The sequence below is a fragment of the Saccopteryx bilineata genome, chromosome 5 (genome assembly GCF_036850765.1).
Source record: "Saccopteryx bilineata isolate mSacBil1 chromosome 5, mSacBil1_pri_phased_curated, whole genome shotgun sequence".
Classification (NCBI taxonomy): Eukaryota; Metazoa; Chordata; class Mammalia; order Chiroptera; family Emballonuridae; genus Saccopteryx; species Saccopteryx bilineata.
The window spans coordinates 6,882,162-6,907,962 of NC_089494.1; the positions used below are offsets into that span (position 1 = coordinate 6,882,162).

The following is a 25,801-nucleotide window of genomic DNA, read 5'->3' on the forward strand; positions in this document are numbered from 1 at the left end:
GGTCCCTGCTTGCACAGGGAGAACAGATAGTACCAGGTGTGAAGACTCAGCGACAGCCCTTTCTCTATCCTGCCTCTCACTTCAGAGGAGGTGTCCACCTTCTCAATCTTGGGCTTACTTTCCACTTACACTCAGAATTCATTCCCGCCTTCTTCATGGAGACCTTGCAAAAATAGTCAGCTCCTCTCTGTCCTACGTTTTCAACTTTTCCTTCTCTATCCTCTCTTCTCTCTCAAAACAGAAAAATGTTGACATCACTTCCATCTTAGAAACAAGGACAAAGCCTCCTCTCATCCCGCCCTCCCTGCTTCTAGCTTCACAGCCAGCTTCTTACAGAAAACAACCTCCAGCCTGCCCAGGTGGTGGCGCAGTGGATAGAGCATCGGACTGGGATGCGGAGGACCCAGGTTCAAGACCCTGAGGTCGCCAGCTTGAGCGCGGGCTCATCTGGTTTGAGCAAAGCTCACCAGCTTGGACCCAAGGTCGCTGGTTTGAGCAAGGGGTTACTCGGTCTGCTGAAGGCCCGTGGTCAAGGCACATATGAGAAAGCAATCAATGAACAACTAAGGTGTTACCACGAAAAACTGATGATTGATACTTCTCATCGCTCTCCGTTTCTGTCTGTCTGTCCCTATCTATCCCTCACTCTGACTCTGAAAAAATAAAAAGAAAAGATAAGAAAAAGAAAACAATCTCCAGTCCCTGTTTCCACTCCCTCCTCTGCCACCTGCAGTTGGAATGCCTCCCTCAAAGCCACAGACACAAGTTCCACCACGGTCATCCCAGCTGCCAAAACTAAAGACTCTTACAGTCCTCTTCTGCCTTCCTTTCTTCCACACTTCATGACTCTTCACCACTCAGCCTGCTCTGCCTGTCTCCTTACCCTCTCCTCCGCTTCGCCTCCAGGCTCCCTGGTCTCATCCTCCGAGCTATTCTGCTAGACATCTCTCCCAGGGTCCGTCCTGGGCCTTGCCCTTGGTCTGTGACTTCTCCTGGGACATCTCTCCCAGGGTCCGCCCTGGGCCTTGTCCTCAGTCTGTGACTTCTCCTGGGACATCTCTCCTAGGGTCTGCCCTGGGCCTTGCCCTCAGTCTGTGACTTCTCCTGGGACATCTCTCCCAGGGTCCGCCCTGGGCCTTGCCCTCAGTCTGTGACTTCTCCTGGGACATCTCTCCTAGGGTCTGCCCTGGGCCTTGCCCTCAGTCTGTGACTTCTCCTGGGACATCTCTCCCAGACCCATGCACTGATGACTCCCAATCCTCCATTCCGGCTCCAACTCCTCCTACTTGTCCCCTTGGTATTTCTACCCAGACATCTGTAAGGACTGTACACTCAACATGCGCTTACCTGAACTCACCATCTTTGCTCCTCAGAACCGGCTCCTCTCAATATTCTCTATTGAATAGCATTGTGTTCCACCCAGTAACCAAGCCAGAAACTTAAATGACATTTTTGATTCTTTTCTTACATCCAATATCAAAAGTTTATTAACTCATTCATTCATTCAACAAACATTTCCGTGTGCAACAACTATGTAACACACAGTGCTCTGGGCACTGAGGGTTCGACAGTGAATATAACGACATCCTACACAGCACCCTAAATACAATCAAGAAGGGGGAAGGAAGGGTAAAGGAGACTGTGGTGACAGGCTGTCAGAAAGGGCCTCCTTCCTTTTTTCTTGTGACAGAGACAGAGAGAGGGACAGACAGACAGGAAGGGAGAGAGATGAGAAACATCAGTTCTTCATTGTTGTGGCACCTTAGTTTAATTGATTGCTTTCTCATAAGTGCCTTGATGGGGGGGGGGGGGGGCTACAGCAAAGTGAGTGACCCCTTGCCCCCTTGCTCAAGCCAGTTACCTTGGGCTCAAGCCAGCGACCATGGGGTCATGTCTATGATCCCACGCCCAAGCCAGCGACCCTGCACTCAAGCAGGTGAGCCCGCGCTCTAGTCGGTGACCTCAGGGTTTTGAAGCTGGGTCCTTTGCATCCCAGTCCGTCCGACCCTCTATCCACTGTGCCACCGCCTGGTCAGGCAGGAAGGGCCACCTTGAGATGCCATTTGAGCAGAACCTAAGAATAGTGAGGAATCTGGGAGGAGGGGGATCCAGACAGAGGGAACACTTCAAGTCTAGAACATTTCATCACCCCCATCCTTCATTCCTCACCCCTCTCCGTAGCCCGATCCTTCACTGCTCAGACCTGGCTCGGACGACCTGACATGCTCAGCGGCGGAGCACCACTAGGGAAAAACACCCTACAGGAACAAGACGGCAGGGAGGGCGTGAGCACCAGTTTCCTGTAGGACAGACTGGAAGCCTGAACAGCTCAGCGGCGGAGCACCACTAGGGAAAAACACCCTACAGGAACAAGACGTCAGGGAGGGCGTGGACACCAGTTTCCTGTAGGACAGACTGGAAGCCTGAACAGTGAAAAGCTGAACAAAGGTCCTCATTTGTCCAACTAACAATTTCCCCTCTGAGATTAGAGCAAAGCAATAATGCACGTTTCATTTAACAGAATGGGTGGCTATTATTCCAGACTCAGTTCTGCCCAGTAAGGAGAAACTAGCTGGGAGGGCCCCCATAACCTGGCCACCAGGGAGAAGTCCAGATACAGACAGCCATGTATCTTGAACCCCATAAAGGCAGAAGAACTCCATGACATGGGAAATCGGCTCAGACTCCACAAGCTATAGGACATGGAAGAACAGAGAGGACGCTCAGCTGAGAGGCTGAGACTCAGAGATATGTGACAGCCATTCTTTAGTATCTGAAGGGTTGTCACAGGAGAAACAAGACTTGTGTAGACCATTAGGGGCACAAATGGGACTAATGGGTGGAAAATTACAGGAGGACAGCAATGTTTCAGGTCATTACAGGGAAGGGTTTCCTAACAGTCAGGCACTCACAGTCCAAATGGGCCGCCAGTAAGGTGGCGTGTTACACGCAATCTGGATATGTAATAAGCGACGCTGCAGAAGTAATCGGAAAAACAGAAGGTGACGTGACAACTGTGGCATTCCCACACGACTGGTGAGGTCACTGTGAGGTGTCTTGCAAATGATCTGTTGCAGCAATAAAACTGAAGTGTGTGATTTACTGCCTTTAGATCTGGGGTTATCATTGTAACACCATGCTCATTCCCTTGGATAATTATTTTCCTGAGCAGAAGAGAAAGACTCCATCCATGTTCAAGGTGGCAGGCTCTGTAATGCTCAAGGGAATGTTTGGCTCCCGTGTGTGGACAGGCTCCGTGAGGCGGAGCAGTCCCAGGCGGATGCTGAGATCCCGCGAGGGTAGGAGCACCCCCCAGCCTTCCGATCTAGTCAGGACCTCCTGGAGAACGGGTGTCAGTGTTTCTGCAGAATTTATCTGCAGATGCCTAGTCTCAGTCTTGTACCTGCAGGAGATACGGGTAACAAGCCCCGGGGTTACATCTGAACTCATCGAAAGGGAAGGTGAGGACTGAATGAGCTACATGTTTTATTTTCACGGAACAGTTATTCAGATGACTTCAATGGGAACAAAGAAAAGTTTGACCTTCTATTTAAATATAAATGGTTACATATAGGATTGTATCTCTGAAACCTATATAATTCTATTAACCAACGTCACCCCAATATATTCAATAAAATAAATAAATAAAATGCTTATAGATGATGTCGATATGGCCAGAAAACATTATTTTCTCTTTGAAACATTTAAACATTTTTTCCTCTAAGCAAGACTTGATATGCACTGGTAACTAACAGAAGCTGCCTTTAGCCAACCTCACCAGCATCCAAGCTGGAAATGACTTTTACTTTTCAGCTCCCTGGATAAATGGCCTTGGCGGAAACTGCTGTCACAAAGGCCAACTGTAGAAGTACCACCATAAAAATGCTTGACTGACCAACTCAGGCCTTTTCAGATTCCTCCCTGACTCCTTTTCCACGTCCTTTCTCTGCGGCTCTGCCAAATGACCAGATGGTAATTACCCCTCTGGAATGCGGGAATAATGAAGCACATGGAAGGTATCTGGTCACCTGGTGCAGCGCGCCACTCGGCAGCCCTGTGATTTCTGGCACCTCATAATATTTTTTTATTACAAAATTTTTTTCATTATAAAACTATTATTACCACATTATAAAAATTTGGAAACTAGAAAAAAGAGAAAAATCACTTATGATCCCATCATCCCAATAGAAGCACCGTGTGCACTCGGTGCCCCGTGGGGCTCTCTTCAGGCTCTCGGAAGCGGCTCCATGGCCCACCTGCACGGGGCTTCTCGGTGCCTGCCCCTCAGACAAAGATCTGCAGCCGCTCATATAAACACGTGTCATAAGACGGATGGCTCCGTGTGGCCACACTTCCTCCAATCCAGCTGACCGCCTGCCTTCTGGTTTCTGACTTACGGGCTCCACCCCCTCATCATCTCCATCTTGAACCCTTCTCCCTGAACCCCAGCATCCATTTCCACTGATTGCTGTGCTGTCACCCCCCACAGCTGTCCTCCACCCCCATCAAAGCTGCCCCATCTCCAGTCCAGTTCCTGTTACCCACCTACATCCCCAACAATGACGATGCTTCTCCGACCCGTTTCTCTGCCTCGACTTCCCTCCTCATCCTTCATCCTGTGCCACCTCACTGTGTTCTTCCTCTTCACTGCCCTCCCTGAATGGAAGACTGAAAACAACTGGCTTTGGACTGTCGGATCAAGCATAATCTCTGGTTGGAAACTTACAAAAATGTATAATGTGTCCCCAATCTACCTTTCTTGCCCTATCTGTTACACTGCCCCACATGAAATCTCTGCAGTGGTCTGGTCCACACGAGACTAGTGGAGAGTGAGTGGAGAGGACACAGGCCAGCTCCCTGGTGTCCCCTCCCTGCAAGGCAAGCATCATCGGGGCCGGCTGAAATGGCGTTACGGGTATCAGACCTGTCCCCCAGCCACGAACAACTGTGGAAGTGGACCGAGTAAATGAAGCGGCTGTTTTCGAGGATAAGATGACAAACGAGCAGGGCTGCGGACCTGGAGGGAAGGGCAGTGCAGGAAGGGCAGGCCCCTGTCACCTGGCGCCCAGCCCTGGGGCACCCTGCACATGGGCCGGGGAAGTGGGGCTCGCACTGAGAATGACACTGCCCAAGCCTTTGCACGCAGCACAGATGGCTCAGGACACAAGAAACCAGCCCAGTATTTGCTTTTTTAAGTAGGCTGTTCAAATTCTGGATTTTAAAAATACATAATTCCTCAAAAATTTCCATGGGATAAAAAAATGGGAAGAGGATATGAACAGACACTTCTCCCAGGAAGAAATACAAATGGCCAACAGATATATGAAAAGATGCTCATCTTCTTTAGCTATTAGAGAAATGCAAATCAAAACAGCAATGAGATACCACCTCACACCTGTTCGATTAGCTATTATTAGCAAGACAGGTAATAGCAAATGTTGGAGAGGCTGTGGAGAAAAAGGAACCCTCATACACTGTTGGTGGGAATGTAAAGTAGTACAACCATTATGGAAGAAAGTATGGTGGTTCCTCAAAAAACTGAAAATAGAACTACCTTATGACCCAGCAATCCCTCTACTGGGTATATACCCCAAAAACTCAGAAACATTGATACGTAAAGACACATGCAGCCCCATGTTTATTGCAGCATTGTTCACAGTGGCCAGGACATGGAAACAACCAAAAAGCCCGTCAATAGATGACTGGATAAAGAAGATGTGGCACATATACACTATGGAATACTACTCAGCCATAAGAAATGATGACATCGGAACATTTACAGCAAAATGGTGGGATCTAGATAACATGATACGAAGCGAAATAAGTAAATCAGAAAAAACCAGGAACTGCATTATTCCATACGTAGGTGGGACATAAAAGTGAAACTAAGAGACATTGATAAGAGTGTGGTGGTTACGGGGGGGGGGGGAGGGGGGAATGGAAGAGGGAAAGGGGGAGGGGGAGGGGCACAAAGAAAACAAGATAGAAGGTGACAGAGGACAATCTGACTTTGGGTGACGGGTATGCATCATAATTGAACGACAAGATACCCTGGTCTTGTTATCTTTGAATATATGTATCCTGATTTATTGATGTCACCCCATTAAAAAAATAAAATTATTTAAAAAAAAAAAATTTCCATGGGAACTTTTCTCTTTTTATGCTTTATCTTCCTTTCAATTTGCTTTGGTAGAGAGCACTGAGCTGTTCTGCCGACAGTTTCAAGGAGGACTCCCACTAACAGAAGACGAAAGTACTGTTGGGCAATGATGTTCTATCTCTCTGCTTCCCTGCACTAAGCTCCGCTACCTATCCTGGCAGAGAAGAGATGAGGCGCGGAGCCAATGCAGGTTGGTGGCAGTGGAATGTGTGGACACTTCTGCCATGCTCTGAAAGACTAAGCCACTGGGCCATCAACACCGTGCTGCAGATTGGAACCACAGGGTGGTTATCCAGCACAGGCCACGTTAGTACCAAAGCCACATCCGAGAATGACTGAAGCGAAAGCCGTCACCCAGACACCATGCTGCAGAGGGGCAAGAAGTACCTGAGACTTGACGCAGCACATCCCGGGAGACATGGAAATGACGAGGGACAGGGTTTGCTCTTCTCACCCCCCCCACACTTTCCCTTTCCCCTACTGCAGTTTTCAAGGACTGCTGACCTCAAATCTCACATCTTCCTGGTTAGGTCGACCCCAAAAGGATGTTGAAAGAGCCCCTAACAGCTGCCTTTTGCAATCTGCTTGACAGAAGAAGACCTACTGGGCGCAGGCTTCCATCTTGAACTCGAGGGGCGTTCCTAAGGGAGGTGTTCCTAACACCAGCTGTGGAGCACACCCCTGATTCACCCCCGCTGTTGTTAAATTTAGAGGAAGAACCTAGGCTTCCCCCGAGCAGAGCCCTTCTTTGACATGTCACACCCGAACTGGAACTCCTCGAAGGACCCAGGCCTGGAGTTAGTTCTTCTGCCCTCTCCACTGCCTCTTCCGAGGTCCGAGAGGGATCCCGCTGAGAGGACAGTTCTGTTTTCACCCCAACCAAGTTCACCACAGGCACAAACCCTCAGGGCACAGGCTTCTGTAGCCTTAGGGCCCTCTGGCAGTTCGGGAACAAGGCAAACCCCGGCTTGCACAGGACATTGCTGGGGAACCCCAGGCGGCCAGGCTGATCACAGTGGTACGCACACTATCTGCTACCCAGAACGGCATAGAAACTTCTGTCCTACCATCAGGAAGTGGCTTGCAGGACAGGGCGTCATCGAGGTCTCGAGCAGTCGATGGGTCAATGGTGAAGATGCAGTCTTTTCTAGGAAAGATTGAAGGTTAATTAGTGATACCGCAAATAGTAGAAACTTGAAACCACTCCAGTTTAGCCTGAAAGAACTGTTATTTTGAAAATGTGCAAATGATAGGCAAAGTGAAGAGTTGTTGCCAAAATGTCTCTCCGAGGAGGGGACCTTCAGTGACACGTGAGACTGGGGAGCAGGCCTGGGAGGAGATGACAAGGCCCCACACTGTCTCTGAGGTCCTCCTTGTCCTCTCTGTGAACTGGCCCTCATTTGCCTGTGACTCTCAACAGGAACAGGTGTGAGGAGGTGGCAGTGAGGTAGCCTCGTGCTTGAGGCTGCCCGAGGACTGTCTGACCAGGGGGTGGGTCCCTTCAGTAAATCACTCTGCACTGGTCCGTTCTCACTGCTTCCCTCTTCCTCGGTGGCCGCTGGGAGCCTGCCCTTCAAGGACCTATGTAAGGACAATTTACGGCTCATTCTCCTATCTGCCAAGAAAGGGGGGTGCTAAAAACAAATCACCCAACTTGTTAGGACATGGGGGAGGGGGCCCAAGAGTAAATTTTGCAAAAAACTTGAAGCCACACAGTTAGTTGTAACACAGCTCTACTTGGAAATGTTCCTGACCACAGCTGGTTTCCATGGAGTAATTGAATACCTCGCCCAAGCCCACATCCTCAGGTATACCCTCTGTCTACTTATCTTCACACACTGTCCCTGTACCCATTTCACTCTTCCTCTGGCCACTCTCTTCTTGCCTTAGACTTTCTCCAATACCACGGCCCACGACCCAGCCATTCCTAGCATGTAAATACCTAAAGACCGGGGCAGAGTCTGACCTCAGTTCTCCATAACGCTGCCCTCGCCTCCCTGGGCACTTGTCTGGAGACTGGGGTGCTCGGCGGGTCACCTAAGAATGTGTTCTACTGCTAGGAACACAGGCTGCAACTCACAAGTATTTGTTGAATGAATGAATGAATGAATGAATGAATGAATGAATGAATGCAAACAGGAAGAGACAGGGAAGTGAAATTAATCCTGACACAAGAGGAATGGGCTTTAAATTGGTGAGAATCTTGACCCTGATTCACAAGGTAAAGAAGGAACTGTGTGCTTCTCACTTCTTTTTGTATCACCCATAAAAGCTAGCAAAATGCTCTATGTGTACCGAGTACTCAATAAATAGTTATTGAACCGAGACTGAAACGCCAGACTTGGTGTTGGGAGTATTTCAGTCCTCCTCCCTTTCAGCATAATGACATCACAAGAAGCTGAAAGGACATCCCTCTTAGTCAAAATAAAAAGAACACTCCCCACTTGGTGGGGGTCAGTTTACCGGTTTACTTGGAGAGTTGATTAGGAAGCTATGATGTCTCAAAATTAAATGTCTCTTGGTGATTTGAGACTTTTATTTCTATGAATGAATGATAATTCCTACTAAAACATTTCCAGCCTCAAACTGCTCCAGCCACATGTAACAGAGTAAAACTACAAGGCTTCAATTATGGTTTGTCAATGTCTTCTTTGAGAGGACCCACAAATTGTTTCTGAGAAAAATCTTAAACTAACCTGTAAGCACTCAAACCAATCCTTTTCTACTTTTTTTAAAATCTGCTCTTAAACCAGAAACATAAAAATCTAAATTAAAACAACTCCGAGAAGCAGTCCTCAGGAAAGGTTGCTGGAAAACATACCATCCAAACATTATTCTTGATCAGGGCTTGGCAAACTACAACTCACAGGCCAAATGGGGCCCGCCACCTGTTCTGAATGGCCTGCGAGCTAAGAATGGTTTTTGCATTTTTAAATGGTTGAAAAAAAAAATCAAAAGAAGAATATTATTTCATGACATGTGAAAACTATATGAAATTCCAATTTCAGTATCCATAAATGAAGCTTTATGGACACATAGCCCCCCCTTTTTGACCCAGTGGCAGAGCGGAGTGGTTGTGACAGGAATGTATACTAAAGCTATATCTCCCAGGTCCTCGGCAGAAAGTTTGCTGACCCCTGCTTTAGATCAGTGCTTCCCAATGTGCCACTACATATTCTAATTTTTTAGAAGGGTCCTGTGATTGAGCCAGTTTGGGAAATGCCACGCTAGCTTCTCCACTGTAGAACTTTCCTTTAAACTGAATTTACGGGGGTGACACTGGTTAATGCATTCTACAGGCTTCAGGGGTACGCTCCCCTCAGACATCGTCTGTACAGCGTACTGTGTGCTCACCGCCCCGTCAGGGTTCGCGGGACCTCTCAGAGCCCGCGGTGTGCTGGGACGGCCCGGCTCTTGGCCCAGCCACGGCAGCGTGCCCCTCAGGACAGTGCCCTTGGCGAAGGGCCAGACTGCACAGAGACACCCAGCACAGGCCTCCAGTGGAGTCCTGTCCCACGTGGGGCCTTGTTACCACGCCTGCCCTAAGAGACACTCCGAGAAGTCGACCGGATGGCTACGCTCTCACTGCAGGGAAGCTGCTGAGGGCCTGGTCTGTTTCATCACTCGGGGCCCCTTTATGAGTTTCTACAGTGCACGGACTCACTCTTCTTCTCCTGAGCTGATGGTTTGTTCGCGTCTTACAAACATGTGAATTTTAAATGTTTATTTTATTGATTTTAGAGAGAGGAAGAGAGAGAACAGGAGAGAGACAGGAACATCTGTTCTTGTAAGTGCCCTGAGTGGGGACTGAACCGGCAACCTCTGCGCTTCCGGATGATCCTCTAACTAACCAAGCTATCTGGCCAGGGCGACATGTGAATTTCATCCTTTTAGATTTCCCTCTCTGCCTTGGCTGCCCGGAAACTCAGAAAGACATTTTTGACTTGCCACTAGAAGATCTTATTTGTAATCTGAACTTTGTGAACTAACCTTTATCCTGATGGTGCCTAATTTTTCTATGCATAGATTCCTTTTGTCCCCTATCCTAACTTTTAAACATTCACTGCATTACATGTGTATCTGCAAGCTGCCTTAAATCATTTTTTATTAAAAAGCAGGGTATAAATAAATACATACATATGTATGTTGAAGGTATGTGGGGAGAAAAAGAGACATTCAGTATGGACCACAAAGAAAACCAACTTCTTCTAGACAGAGTTCCCTTCTTGCAGAGCTCCCAGCAAGTATTTGTACTGTAGCAGCGGACTCCAACTTGTTCTCTCGCGATGGAAAATTGGGAGAAGCAAGGGAACAGTGAGTGACCCCGACAAACCCCAGCACTCGGTGCTGAGAGCCAGTGACTTAATCCGTTGTCATCGCCACAATTACGAAGCGGCCACGATGTGGTGCCGGAGGGCCCCTCCAGTTGCCGCCCGGCCCAGTGGCAGGAGCTGCGGCCTCAGCACTGGGAGCCCGCCCGCAGGGCGGGGCGCCTGCAGCTGTTACACTCTGTTAACATGCCTCGGGTTTTACTGGCTCCTCTTCTGGAAGGCTCTGGTCTCACAACCTGCAGGGAGCAGCCCAGTCTGCCAGCTTTTAGAACCTGTGAGACCAAATATTTAAAGAGTTCCGCAACAATGGTTAGAAAGAAGCTAACCCCGACCCACAGAAAATGAAGTGCCAGGTGGGGGAGGGAGCGTGGGACTCCACTTCATGAGGCTGCAGAATTCCAATTCAGAGCAACGTTATGTAACCAGAATTTTTGTGGGCACGTGACTGAAGGGCTCAGTAGAACTTTTTAAAGTGACAGAAAATGTCTAAGATTGTTTTATGCAAAGCCTTTGGTGTGGGAAAAGAATACATGGAGAGTAAGTAACTAAACACTTCCTACATTCCAGTCAAGAATCCCAGGAAGTCACAAAAGCATAGAAAGAGTCTCTGGTCCTGTCACTCACATGCTCCTCCTCCGACCGCAGGTCCCCTTCCTCCTCAGGGTACCAACGTCCCCACCTCCCTGTTGCCCAAACAGCTGTCTAGTCTCCACAGCAACTAAGTCCCACTTACCACCTAGTCACTGTTCACCTTGCCGGGTTGTGGACAAGGCCCGTACCACATCCCAGAAACTGCTCTCCCCAAGGTCATGGCGCTGCCAGGTTCATCATCCTAAAGTACGCCTCTGGTCAAAAACCTTCCTCAGCTCCTTACTGAGTAAAATAGAAATTCAGCTTAGAGTCCAGAGCCTTTCTGATGGCGCCCAACCTGTATTTTCCCAGTCAGATTGCACACTCCCGGCATGTTACCTTATGTGCCAAACTTTTCTCCACGCCCTTGGGTCCCTGAGGTATTGTTCGTGCTCTCCCTAACACTGGGGCACTTCCCCACCAGTCTCTAAGGTCCAAGTTCTCCATGGCCTTTAAAGGCCTGGTTGCAATGCCACTCTTCGGGAACCTCCCTGGCTCCAGGGTGGAAGTGGTCTCTCCCGCCCGGCCCCGCCCATACCCATGACCGGCCCTCTTCCCCCCAGCGCCGGCCACAGCACTCTGGCGCTTACTCCTGCACGTGTCTCATCACAGCGACAGGCTAGACACGCTTAGCCACTGGGCTTAGCAGCCTGGCAGAGACAGTGGCCGGGCCCTGCCGCTCTGCCAGCACGCGGAAGGCACATGCAATGAATCGTTGAGGGATAAGTGACAGAAAGAGTGATGAAAGGGCTCTCCTTCGCATTTTTCCATTCCACCCCGCCACTGTGTCTTGGGAAATACACTTAGGATTAGAACTCATGACCTCTTGACATCCAAACCTGTGGTCACACCACAGTGTTACTGTTTCCAAGGGTGTCCTTGACTGTCTCTACCCCATCTTCCTTTCTCATAAAAGGCGGCTTTACACACCGCGGCCCTGCGGTCACCTGTGGACTAAGGGAAGCCACAGACGCCCTCCCGTGTCCCTGACTCTGGGTGTGCTCCTTACGAGCAAGCGATTCTGGAGAGAGGATCTGGATCAGCGGCAGTGGATGGGTAAAAGGGAATGGAAAATTTAAAAAATAACCTTACAAAAATAATTTTTTTTTACTCAAACACTTTCGTAGATGCGATGGTACTGAAGTTTATAAAAGAACCAGAAACGTTTATGTAAACCATGTAAACCGTAGCAGGAAAACCAGTGGAAGGGCCACAGCACTCCATCCACCGTAATGTGTCCCTGCAGAGCGCCGCAGCGACAGCCCAGCCAGACAGGCGCTGGGACAGTCCACCCAGGTCAGATGTCAACTTTCCCGGCACTTGCATTTCACCCTGACTTTCCCAGGACGGGCGGACCTCTCCTCCTGCGGGCAGAGGGAGCTGGACCGTCACTCAAGCCTAGGTCCCGCCCTCGGCACCGCAGGGCTGGACCTCGTTTCCTCTGCGGCAGTTGTGGAGATAGATCATAACATGTTCACCTGCTTCTAAACCGCCACAACGGACGGACGCCAGCGAGGCTGCCACAATCACAGACTCAGAACGAAAGAGACTTAGGCCTATTGAAAGCAGAAAGAGACCCTGGCCCATCGGTCCCCTCTTTCCTCCAGGTGAACTAACACGCACGAGGCCACGGAGGCAGCAGGGAGAAGTGAGGCAATGCCCCGGGCGGGCTCTTTGCACCTGACCACGGGCCTTCGTCCAGGGTCCACAGAAGACCTATGGTCCAGCGTTTGCAAAATTCTAGACCAGGTGGTCACCTTCTAAAGGACAGTAATAAGAAGAAACGGAATCAGAACAGACTTGAGATGACCTCCCCTGTTACGTTCGTTTTCATTTACTTGTCCACCAACGGAACCTCTCTACAGACTTCCAAACGCGCCTCTCTGGGGCAGAGGCCATGGACAAGGCCGGCCTGGCACTGCAAGAGCCAAAGACCCGCACAGTCAGCCCAGGAAAGCCACGGTTTAAATTCAGAGACTATGCTAAAACTAACTTTCTTCCCCTCAATTTTCATTTTGAAAAATGTCAAACTCTCAGGCAAGCTGAAAGAATAGCAAAATGAACATCCATATACTTCTCACCAAACTCAGCAAATGTTAACACCGCCATATTCGCTGTCTCTTTCTCCTCCCTGTGTCCCTCCCTTCATAGAGCTAGCTTTTTTTTTTTAAAGATCTAAACTATTTAAAATTACATTGCAGAGATCATGCTACTTGACCTCTTCAAAGTGTACCGTGAGTTTTCCAAAAATAAGGGCATTCTTTTACAGAACTATAATAAGTTTTAGTGAGCAGAATGAAAAGATACTGGGTTAAATCATATGAAATTGCTAATATCTGATTACTTATGGCCTGAAAACTGGCAATTTCACGTGGTTCGGCCTAACCTACTGCTTAAAAGTCATGAGTTCATACTGATACCTGCAACTGAAATCTAACACTACAGAGCTCCTCACCTCCTGCCATTCCATTCCACGTTCCTATCTTCATTCCCGCAGAACAAACCTCTACTACCGACAGCCTCACACTCAAAAGTTTCTGAACTACAATCCCAATTCCACTAGCACCATAGAACCTATTAAGTATAAGATCTCTTACTAGCTTTATATTTAGAACGGGTCAGGAACCTATGGCTCATGAGCCAGATGTGGCTCTTTTGATGGCTGCATCTGGCTTGCAGCCAAATCTTTAATAAAAATAATAACGTTAAAAATATAAAACATTCTCATGTATTGCAATCCATTCATTTCCTACTGCTCATGTTCATGGTTGTGGGTGGCTGGAGCCAATCACAGTTGTCCTCTGGGACAATATAAAATTTTTTTTTTTTTTTTTGCCTGACCTGTGGTGGCGCAGTGGATAAAGCGTCAACCTGGAAATGCTGAGGTCGCCGGTTCGAAACCTTGGGCTTGCCTGGTCAAGGCACATATGGGAGTTGATGCTTCCAGCTCCTCCCCCCACTTCTCTCTCTCTCTGTCTCTCCTCTCTCTCTCTCCCCCTCTCCTCTCTAAAATGAATAAATAAATTTAAAAAATGCTTAAAAAAATTTTTTTTATTGGATAATACGTAATGTACACGGGTCATTGTATGGCTCTCATGGAATTACATTTTAAAATATGTAGCGTTCATGGCTCCCTCAGCCAAAAAGGTTCCCGACCCCGGCCTTAGAATTATAGTCACTAAGGGTAGACAGTCAAAGTGACCCAATGTACAGTCCCCAAAAGTTCCTTGAATTCTTTTTTCTGTACTTGGCGATGCCACACATTTAATAAACACTGGGATCATTGTTTTTGTTTTATGTCTATTTTAGACATTTTTAGAGATTTGGGGAAAGCAGTGTTTGAAGGACTGCACCACCGGTGAAAGAAGGAGCTAATTAAATCTTTGTGGCTACAGAGGGTTGAAATTATGAAGTTTCTCAGAATCTGTATTTTAGAGATCTTGATTTTACTTCCTTTTAGATTTGATTTAACGTCATTGTTGAATATTTAAAGCATTTAAATGGTTCAAAGTCAAGTGGGTCTTATTCTTATCTCTATCCTTCTATCTTGATCCTACCCATCTTCTATCAATAACTATTTTTATCATTTTCTGGTTTATCTTTTCTTTTGCTTTTCTTTTTTTGATAAACACTTTTTCTTATTTTCTCTTCTTTCTTCAACAAACAGTTGAATACTATAAACTTTCTTTTGCAACTTGCTTTTCCACTTAACAATAAGTCCTGGGAATTAGTCCATATCAGTTTAGGGAACAGAACCATAGAATCATCAGAGCTGGAAGTTCCTTAGAGGTCATCCTAGTTCAAATCTTATCCCCAAAATGCTTGCAATCCAAAATCAATTAGGTGGATCCACTCACCTCTTTAATACCTGGGGCAGGGGGTGGCGGAATTCCTTGTCTCATTAAGCAGGCCATTTAATTTTGGAGAGCTCTATTACAAATACCTTCTTATTTTGAATTGAAATAGGATTCTGAGGAACTTCATAATTCAGCCCTTTGTAGTCACAAAGAATTAGTTGGCTCCCTCTTTCACTGTGTAATCCTTCAAACATGACTTTCCTCAAGAAACAGGCCCCTCCCTTTCTTGTTCTAAACAGTTTATAATGTGTGTCATTGTAACTCTTTTCATAAATTTTCACTTTATTTTGTGTCCAGATCAAAAAAAGTTGCAGAAATCAAAACTATAATAAGATACCACCTCACACCTGTTAGATTAGCTATTATCAACAAGACAGGTAATAAATGCTGGAGAGGCTGTGGAGAAAAATGAACCCTCATCCACTGTTGGTGGGAATGTAAAGTAGTACAACCATTATGGAAGAAAGTATGGTGGTTCCTCAAAAAATTAAAAATAGAGCTGCCATATGACCCAGCAATCCCTCTCCTGGGTATGTAACCCCATAACTCAAAAACGTTGCTACATAAAGACACATGCAGCCCCATGTTCATTGCAGCACCGTTCACAGTGGCCAAGACATGGAAACAACCAAAAAGCCCTTCAATAGATGACTGGATAAAGAAGATGTGGTACATATATACTATGGAATACTACTCAGCCATAAGAAATTATGACATTGGATCATTTACAACAACATGGATGGACCCTGATAACATTATACAGAGTGAAATAAGTAAATCAGAAAAAACTAAGAACTATATGATTCGATACATATGTGGGACATAAAAATGAGACTCAGAGACATGGACAAGGGTGTGGTGGTTAACAGGGGAGAGGGGGAAGAGAGGAGAAGTAGGGAGTAGGGGGAGGGGAGGGGCACAAAGAAAACCAGATAGAAAGTGATGGAGGATAATTTGACTTTGGGTAATGGGTATGCAACATAATCGAATGTCAAAATAACCTGGAGATATTTTCTCCGAACATATGTATCCTGATTTATCAATGTCACCCCATTAAAATTAATTTTAAAAAAGTTATATCAGAAAAAAAAATAAGTTGCAGGGACCAGTGAAACATCAGTGTGAAGAAGGTATCAGGGGTCAAGAGAAAGAAGTCCAGGGTTCCTTCATTCAATATTTACTGAGCACCTACTGCTTCCTCTAGGTGTTTGGGACACATTTGAGACCAAAGATTTCTATCCACTCACATTCTAGTGGGAGACAAGACAGAAAATAAACAGCATTGTACTTAAGTGCTATAGAGGGAAAGAAAGAAAGAAACATTAGAACCGAGCAAGAAGGGTTCAAGGACTGATCAAAATGATAAACAGGACAGTCAGGGCAGGCCTCCATGAGATGATGACATTGAAGATGGCTTCAGGGAGGTGAGGAAGTGAGCCATGGCCATCTGGGAAAAGAAGGACTTTGGCAAAAAGATGAGCTGGTACAAAGGTCCAGAATCCACCAAGTTGGTTTACCTGAAGGCACTGAACTACTGGGCACTACTGACCCACACGAGTTTGTACATGGAGCAGACCAGGCCTGGCCTCCGCACTCGTTACCTCCTGTTGTGACCCAGCTGCCTAAGGGGACAGCCAAGCAGCCAAGTCTCACTCTGTCCAGAAAGTTGCCCTCTCCAAAGCTCTCAGTGAACACCTCTCTTTCTTCTTTTACTTCGCTGACAGTTGAGTTTTCCTACCATTGAGATTTAAATATCAGATTGGGGTTACTTTAAAACAGGCTATGAGAATTCTGATATAAATTCAGTTTTAAAACTGGACAAAATGAGGTAGTAGTAAGCTTCCAGAAAATGCTCCCATAAGAATCACATTTATTATTGTTATTATTATTTTAAGTGAGAGGAGGGGGGAGAGAGAAACAGTTTCCCAAATGTGCCCTGACCAGGATCCACCCAACAACTGCCTCTGGAGCTGATGCTAGAATCAGTTGAGCTACTGTCAGTGCCTAAGGCCAAAGCTCAGACCAGCCAAGCCATTGGCTGTGAGCGGGGAAGAGAGAGAGGGAAAGGAGAGAGGGAGGGAAAGAGAAGCAGATGGTTGCTTCTCATGTGTGCCCTGACTGGGGATCAAACCCAGGATGTCCACATGCTGGGCTGATACTCTACCCACTGAGCAAACCAGCCAGGGCCAAGCGGATCAAATTTTTAAGCCCCTGAATACCTACAGTGTTAAGAGTTTAAGCATAAAAATTTCTACACAATGCACAAAATCTTCTCAGAGTATACACATATAAGAGGTCTTCAATACATGGGAAACCTTACTCTTATTCAAACAGTTTTTCTATCTCTTACAAATCACCTCTTGAAAAAGTAGAATTATAACAGTGGTGGGTATAATTTTTTACTCTCATTTTGTAGATGGGGAAACTGAGGTTCAGGAAGATTAAGTAATAGGCCTAAGGTCACAGAGCATAGAGCTTTGATTTCATGGGCAGAAATTGAAAAGAATAGGTATAAAAGACATGACTTAGACCTAGAAGTTTCATTTCAATGGGAGTTGACATCTTTTCTAGTTAACCTTAGTTCCATACATTATCTTAAGATTTAAACATTCCAGAGACATTTTGGCTAACATAATAATTACCAAAAGTTACTTTCAGAAAAAGTTTCTCCATGTTGGTTGACTACGTGGACAATGACTTCATTTTCAGCTACCAGACCCAAATCTGACTACTTTCTACTTTCAACCTGAAAATCCACATACAGAGTTCTGACATCAAATTCATTCAAAGTGGGCATTCCTTAGTTTGTCAGAGAAAGTCAAGTCCTTAGCACTTTCTGCTGGAAACAATATACAAATATAGGAAAAAGTAGCCTAACAAGGAATATGCATAGATACATTTTCACTTAGCTGTACCACACTTTTAAATTTGTTGTGCAATTTCCAGAGAGACATAGCTAACGTGTAAAAATAAAACAGAAGTTATAACCAGATTTTAATATGACTTTATCAGAGACTTAAACACAATGGGGTAAAGGCCAGTACTTAACAGATTTAAATTCTAGTGGGCAGAATTAAGAATAGTCACAAAGTTAAGGAATGAACTGTGTCTAGACATCTCTCCTCGATTTCTATTTGAGGAACAGTATCCCCCCCCCCCCAATCCTTTGAATTCCCAAGCCAGGAAGGAATTCAGAACCTGCTGCTGTAAGGATCATCATCCTTAATTCTCAATCCATTTATCAGGCTAAAATGCAAATGTTAGTGGTGAATACATTTCAACAGCTCTGGAGCTCCAAAGAGCCTTCTCAGGGAACACGCTGAGCTAACGGGGGAAGGGTTAAGCCACCCCTATTTTTCAGATCTGAAAACAGTTGTTCTGATATGAGACGAATCATTACAATGGTGCCGGCTCCTTTCTATAAAAGCTATACACATATTTTGCACAACTGCATGATTGTTATGGCAACCATAAAAATGGAACTCTCATTCTTCAAATGACACACTACCCATACTGGATTACCTACCTACGTTTGTTCTTCCGCATTACCCACAATTTCTTTTCAGAAAGTGCTATGTTTGTCCCATAGATGTTTAGGAGCAAGATAAAGTGGTCTCTTTCAAAGGGAGATTCCACAACAATGAATCTTTCAAAAGCCTAGCTCTTCAAGAATTCTAGGGCTTCCCTGTCCAGGCTTTTCAGCCCCTGATCACTGGGAGGCCTTAAATATTCCCCCTAGGAGGCAGGGGAGCTGCCTGGAAAATGTATTCCCAAATGATTGGGGTTTTTTTAATTTATTTTTATTAAAAGGATGATTAAATCACCATGAATGTGCCTTAATGGGCCTTGCACAGTTCTATAAAATACTGAGAACATTCACAAGGGTCCCAGTTCAGTGAGGTGAGAGACTTGTTTAAGAGACACATACAAGCACTTTAATTAAAATTACTGCTGAAAGAAACAACATAAACATATCAAACAAAAATGCCAAAATAAATGTCAGTATTTCAGGATGATCGGAGACTCATTATTATTACTTTGGCTAATGTGAGTAAACTCTGGAAATCTTAAAAGAAAGAAAATGTGAATTCTCTCTTCTCATTAATGGTGAAAGCCATGTCTAGTCTTGTATGTCTTTTAAATAATCACTCTGGGCCAGGATTCTGTTTCATTGTTCACAGAGCTAAATTTATAGTTAAAAAAAAAGAAAAAAAAGAAAAAGCAGGCTGGTAATGACTTTCTGGCTGATTTTAATATTAAATACTTAGATTTTGAGATGAAAATGTATTTGTTCATAATTACTGTTTGCTCCAGAGAGTTTCCAAATAAAGCACTGAAATTCATCTAGGTATCCTTTCTCAAAACCACAAAAACAAACAAGAACGAAAGAACTACAAAGTCTCCCTCGGAGGTGGGCAAGGCCAGTCAAGCTCTAAAGCGGCCCCCTAGTTACCACGAGCAGCCCCTCGGCTGTGGAGCACACTGAGGGGAACCCAGAGGACTACCTCTTCACTCCTACCGCATCTTCAGGAGCGACCGGGTGACCCCAGATGACCCCATCCCCAGTCTGCACCTCTTCCTGCTCTTCCAGGGACAAGTCCCCCAGCCTACTCCCCCTGTCTCAGCCCAATCCCCGTTACCCAGTACTTACCAAGCCTCGGACCAGACTGGTCCTGAATTCATAGTCCACCCTCTGTTCCTACAGAAACAGCTCTCCCCCACTAGACTCCGTCTCTTCTCCTCCTCCCCTGTATTTCAGATCTTTTAGCATTTGGCTACCAGGATGAAGTTCCTAAAACACAACATTAGATGATATTCCTTTCTCAGAAACCTTCACTAGCTTCCAAGTACCTTGCCACTACAGCTCTCACCTTGGCATGCAGCATCCCCCATGCTCTGGCTGCAAGCCACCCTTCCATTCTTCCGTAAGACAATGCCTCCATTAACACGGGCCCTAACAAACCAGCGTCCTGAATTAGTGATCTATGAGACTCATCAGCTCTTCTTCTGGACTTTATTTTCTTTGAAGATCTGTTTCTCTCAATTACCTATTTTTCAATTCTAACAATATCTAGTTCCAGGATTTGCAAATAGTAGAGATAATAAGTGTTTACTACACTAACTTGAGAGTTTTAATTACTACAACGGCTGTGAAAGTTCCCTAGCATGCTAACTAGCTGTGGCTCTCCACACTTTCTGACAGGCCGCGGCGGGAGGGCACAGTCGAGGCTTCCAGACTGCCCACTCCTCCACGCAGGGAGTGTCGGAGGGGCCTGGAGGCAGAGGGAGGGCATGGCAGAATATCAATATTCAGTTTCTACTTAACAAAACAAACCAACTTAAAAAAGGATTGCTTTTGTAATTCAAATTACACAAAGTACAATGCTATACCAGCAGGAATTTGAAGAAGGCTCTATTTTCTTTTTCCTTAATATGGGGGAGGGGAAGTGTGCAGTGCCTTTGATTGATTGGGCATTTTTGAAGGATTTTTTTTTTGTAACAGAGATAAGAGTGAGAGACAGAGAGAGGGACAGATGGGACAGACAGACAGGCAGAGAGAGAGATGAGAAGCATCAGTTCTTCGTTGTGGCACCTTAGTTGTTCATTGATTGCTTTCTCATATTTGCCTTGACCAGGGGCTACAGCAGAGTGAGTAACCCTTGCTCAAGCCAGTGACCTTGGGCTCAAGCCAGCGACCTTGGGCTTCAAGCCAGCAACCTTTGGGCTCAAGCCAGTGACTTCAAGCTGAGGGTTGATGATTCCACACTCAAGCCAATGAACCCTCACTCAAGCTGGTAAGCCTGTGCTCAAGCCCGCAACCTCAGGTTTTTGAACCTGGGTCCTCTGTGTCCCAGTTTGATGCTCTATCCACTGCATTACCGCCTGGTCAGGCTTGATGGATTATTTTTAAATGTTTACTAAGGACGTTGGTTTAAGAAGGCAGAGACACATGAGGCTAGTAGGTAAGAGCTTCCAGACTGCAGATTTGAACTCAAGTCCCAGCTCCAGCCTCGCAGCCACAAGGCCTGAGGCAGCTGACTACACTGGCCTGAGCCACAGTTTCTCCATCTGCAAAACAGGAGACGTTCTCTCTCAGGGCTGTCTTCATGACTGAATAAGGGACTGCAGAATTATAAAGTAATTAAATGAGATAATCCATACAAGAAGGTATAAAGGAAGCATTAGAGAAATGACACATTTCGGTACGGATGTATTTGTCACGTTCACAACAAAGATAAATTTCTTTGTCCTGGATATTTCGGGCTGAACATTAATGGGGATGACCTATCACTGGGGAGTGGGTCTTTCTCCTGGTGTGTCCTCTGGTGTATGTTAAGCCCCCAGGCAGAGAAGACAGGAGAGGGACACTTGAGAAGTACCCACTACACACGCCCAGCGCTGTCCCAGGTCTGACAGACAGTTGAGATTAGGCGAGTGATTTAACATTTTCAAAGTAACTCTATTGCAAAAAGAAACGATTAAATACGACTATAGAAAAGGATAATTGAACACACATTTAAAGTATTATTATGCTTGTGGGAACACTCCTATCCTAGGAATTCTAATTACATCTGTAAGACCACAGGAGAACTGTTTAAACAATCACAATTTGAAACTCCTGATTCTCCCATATACAAACTTTGGTACAATTCCATAAGTCACCTCTCAGGCAAAAATATTAGTATTATAGGGCAACTTTACATTGGCGCATTAAGAGTAAATATAAAATAACACAACCAGTTCCTTCACACACATAACACAACTTTTCTGCGCTTCAGTGCCCTCCTCTGAGCTGCAAACTCCGTACATTTGTTCACATAATGCCACAACGGCTCAAAAGGTTTTGGAATTCTTTTAGAACTGCTTTCTAAGCCAATTCATGAGCTTCACAAGAAAATCAGTTTTACTACTTTATAATTATACCTTTTTTTTGAAGTTGTATTATCCAGCTTGATTACCACCTGATTTACCACTCTTGGCTCTAAATTGTCTTAGCTGTTTCCAAAAATCAAAGCCACTCTCAAAAGATGAAGATTTGCCATTGTTGAAAATGTGCCTTAGGCTCTGAAGGCAGTTTCCGAAGAGGAGTCCAAAACTGTGTAGTCCTCCCCTGGCTCCCTCCCCACGCCTGCCAGCAAGCTTAAGTCCTCCTCGTTCCCAGAAACATCCTCAGGACCCTGCTTCTGTCAAGTTCCCTCTCACCTTCTCCGCACCAGAAAGATGTTCATACCTGGTGTCCTCGCTTTCCCACTTCCCTTCCACGCCTTCACTGACTCCAGTCTGCTCTGGCTCCCATCACTCCACGGAAACATCCAAAGGACAAAGAAAAGGACTTGAGGCTGAACGCAGTGGCTCTGTCCTCGCGGGCCTCGCCACGGCAGAGCACAGGGAAGCTCACCCTTGCTCAGAACATGTCGCCAGTTTTGCTTTGTCCTGTTCTTTTCCTCTTCTAATAGCCTCCTTTCTGCACGCCCGCTCCACGTTTCCTATGAAGTTTCCACCCTTTAGGCTCTTCAGATCCATCATGGTCCCCTCTCCCAGACCACATGCTCACCAGGTGTGTGTGTTCACTTCGGTGCTTCCGACTCCTACTTGTACGCACCTAAACCACGCTATCTGCAGCCCAGACTTCTTTCCTGAGTGCCAGGCCTGTTCTTCCTCCTGCTGCCTGGATATCTCCTTCTGGTATTCCAGGCACTTAATATCCAAATTTTACTCATCTTCACCCATCCAGTATTTACTTCTTGCCCTCTAATTCACAACCTCAGATTTTCCTGGATTTCACCTTGGTCTAAGGCAGCGGTTCTCAACCTGTGGGTCGCAACCCGGCGGGGGTCAAAAGGCCGGGTCGCGACCCACAGGTTGAGAACCACTGGCCTAAGGTTATGGACACAGTTCAAGGGCGTATTCCCTTACTGGCAGTCCTTTCAGAGGATATCAGTAACAGTATCAGTTGCTTTTTCTTCTTTTTTAATAACAATAAGGCAAAAAGCCTGTGGAATTCCTATCTGTCCTTCAAAGGCAAGTTCAAACCTGGCTTTAAAGCTCCCTCGTACAAAACTAATCACTACTTTCTCATCTGTTTGCCTGGTCCCTTTTACAAAATTCTCTGAACCTTTTGAGATAATTGTCCGTGAACAAGCAGTGGCAAAGAATAATAGCGAGACACTATCTACCGTTTACCCAATCTGAACGGTGAAATCTAACAAAATGATACCTGTTACAATAACAATACCAGGATATTGCCATCGATACAGTGCACCAGTCTCACTTCATTCCCACTCTTCCTCGTGCTAAGTTCTGCACCATTTTATCACATGTGCAGACTGAGCGTTGCCTCAATCAGGATGCTGTATGTTCCATCATCTCAAGGATCCTGCTAGTCGTCTTTTAATAACAATCATCTCCAATGCCTGCCTGCCCTGCCTCCCGGAGTCCCTGGCAACTACAGCTGTTATATAAATAAAATCACACAGATGTAACCAGTTAGATTGTCCTTTTATCACTCAGCATAATATCCTGAAGATTCAGGCAAGTTGTTGGATGCATACACAGTTCACTCCTTTTGATTGCTATCACTCATGGCATGGATAGACCACTGCTTGTTTAACCGTTCACCTGTGGAAGGACATGTGGGCTGTTTCCAGCTTGGAGCTGTTATAAATAAACCAGCTAGGAAAATTGGTGTGCAGTTTTGTGTGCACTGTAAGTGTTCGTTTCTCTGGGGTGAGCGCCCTGGAAGGCGGTCACCAGCTGTACAGTGGCTGTGTTTGGTATTTTAGGAAACAGCCAAAGCGTTTCCAGAGTGGCTGTGCCGTTTTACATCTCCAACAGCGTGTGAATGACCCACTTTCTCTGTATCCTCACCAGCACTTGGTATTGCGTGGAATTTCTCACCAACTTTACTTTTTCCTTTTAGTTTTTAGTCATTCGAATAGGTATGTACTGATAATCCATTGGGGACTTAATTTGCTTCTGCTGTGCAGGGAAAGGAAGATTAGCCCCCTGCTCAGCCCTGCTGACACCTCCCACCTCCCACCTCCCAAAGGGGGAATTGGAATGTCACCTGCAAGTGGCAGACAGGATGGAAGATAAGTCACTGAGTGGCTCCACAGAAACCACCAGGTAGGGGGGACTGGAGCATTGCTGCTTGATTTCACAGGATAGGGTGGGTGTATAGAATACTAACACCTTGGTCGGCTCCACTGAACCAAAGTGTGTGTGTGTGTGTGTGTGTGTGTGTGTGTGTGTATGTATCTGTATTTTTATTTATTTTTTTACAGAGCAGTGGGTAGCAAAAAGTATCAACTCATAGTTACTTCACTTTAGTTGTTCATTGGTTGCTTGTTGTATGTGCCTTGACCGGGCAAGCTCAGGGTTTCAAACCCACGACCTCAGCATTCCAGGTTGACACTTTACCCATTGGGCCACCACAGGTCAGGCAGTGTGTGTGTCTTTTCCACTGGTATTTGGCTGGTATGACGAGTACTGCCAAAACGTCTTTCTGTTGTTAAACCACCTTTCCCCTGGTCCTCTGGGTAGAGAAGGAAGGTTTCTCTTGGAGATTATTTTGCCTGCGCCTTTTGCCCATCCCAGATGGGCAACTTCTACCAGTACCCTGCTGGGATTTATGGGCAGCAACACGGAAACTCGGGGGAACCACTGGCATGTTGCTCCTCAAGCCCTGAGAGCCTAGGCAGTCCTGCCTCCCTTCTCCACCTTTCAGACTCTTATTACGTTTGCTGGCTGTGTAACACCCACGTTTCTGGGTGTGAGAGGGAAGGCCCGGGAGGAATAAGTACACTCGGCTTTGCCAGGAACAGAAGCTGTACCTCATTTTGTCAGAGTAATTTTAATATTTTATTCTTGAAGATGTTTTCCTACCTCATTTCCACACTACACAGCTACCGCTGAAGGCATTGGACTATATTTTATCAGTATCATATTCCTAGGAATATCCAAAAGAAACAGGGATGAATACCAGCACTTGCTTAAAAACATATTATACTGAATAAATTAATATATATTCTGCAAACTTCTACATATAACCTTCTTTGTCTTTTTCCACTTTCTCCCTTCTTTTATCCTATAGACAATTATTTACATATAGTACATAGTTCTCTCTTGTCCACAGTTTCACTTTCTATGGTTCCGGTCATCTGTGGTCAACCTGTGGCCCAGATCTATTAAATAAAAAATCCCAGAAATAAACAATTCATAAGTTTGAAATTTTATGCTGCTCTGAGTAGTGTGATGAAATCTCGTGCCATCCTGATCTCTCCCCACTCCCCTAGACATGAATCACCCCTCCCCTTTGTATAATCCAGTATACACACACTATATACACTACACATTAGGCACTTAGCAGCCATCTTGGTAATCAGAGAGAAACAACCTCCACATAACTTTTATTAGAGTGTATTGCTATGATATTTCTATCATTAGTTAGTATTGTTAATCTTTTTTTTTTTTTTTTTTTTGAAGCTGGAAACGGGGAGAGACAGTCAGACAGACTCCTGCATGCGCCCGACCAGGATCCACCTGGCACGCCCACCAGGGACAATGCTCTGCCCACCAGGGGGCGATGCTCTGGCCCTCCGGGGTGTCGCTCTGCCGCGACCAGAGCCACTCTAGCGCCTGGGGCAGAGGCCAAGGAGCCATCCCCAGCGCCCGGGCCATCTTTGCTCCAATGGAGCCCCGGCTGCGGGAGGGGAAGAGAGAGACAGAGAGGAAGGAGGGGGGGGTGGAGAAGCAAATGGGCGCCTCTCCTATGTGCCCTGGCCGGGAATCGAACCCGGGTCTCCCGCACGCCAGGCCGACAC

The 25,801-nt window shown here is 46.0% G+C and overlaps 1 protein-coding gene across 1 annotated transcript in view; it reads right to left on the bottom strand.

Annotated features, from left to right (window-relative positions):
* Nucleotides 1–25,801, bottom strand: part of DIS3L2 (DIS3 like 3'-5' exoribonuclease 2) — a 334,423-nt gene that overhangs the window by 129,130 nt on the left and 179,492 nt on the right. Inside the window, exon 10 of the mRNA XM_066233727.1 lies at nt 7,228–7,307. Coding sequence (XP_066089824.1) covers nt 7,228–7,307 — 80 coding nt within the window. The remainder of the gene's footprint in view (nt 1–7,227; nt 7,308–25,801) is intronic.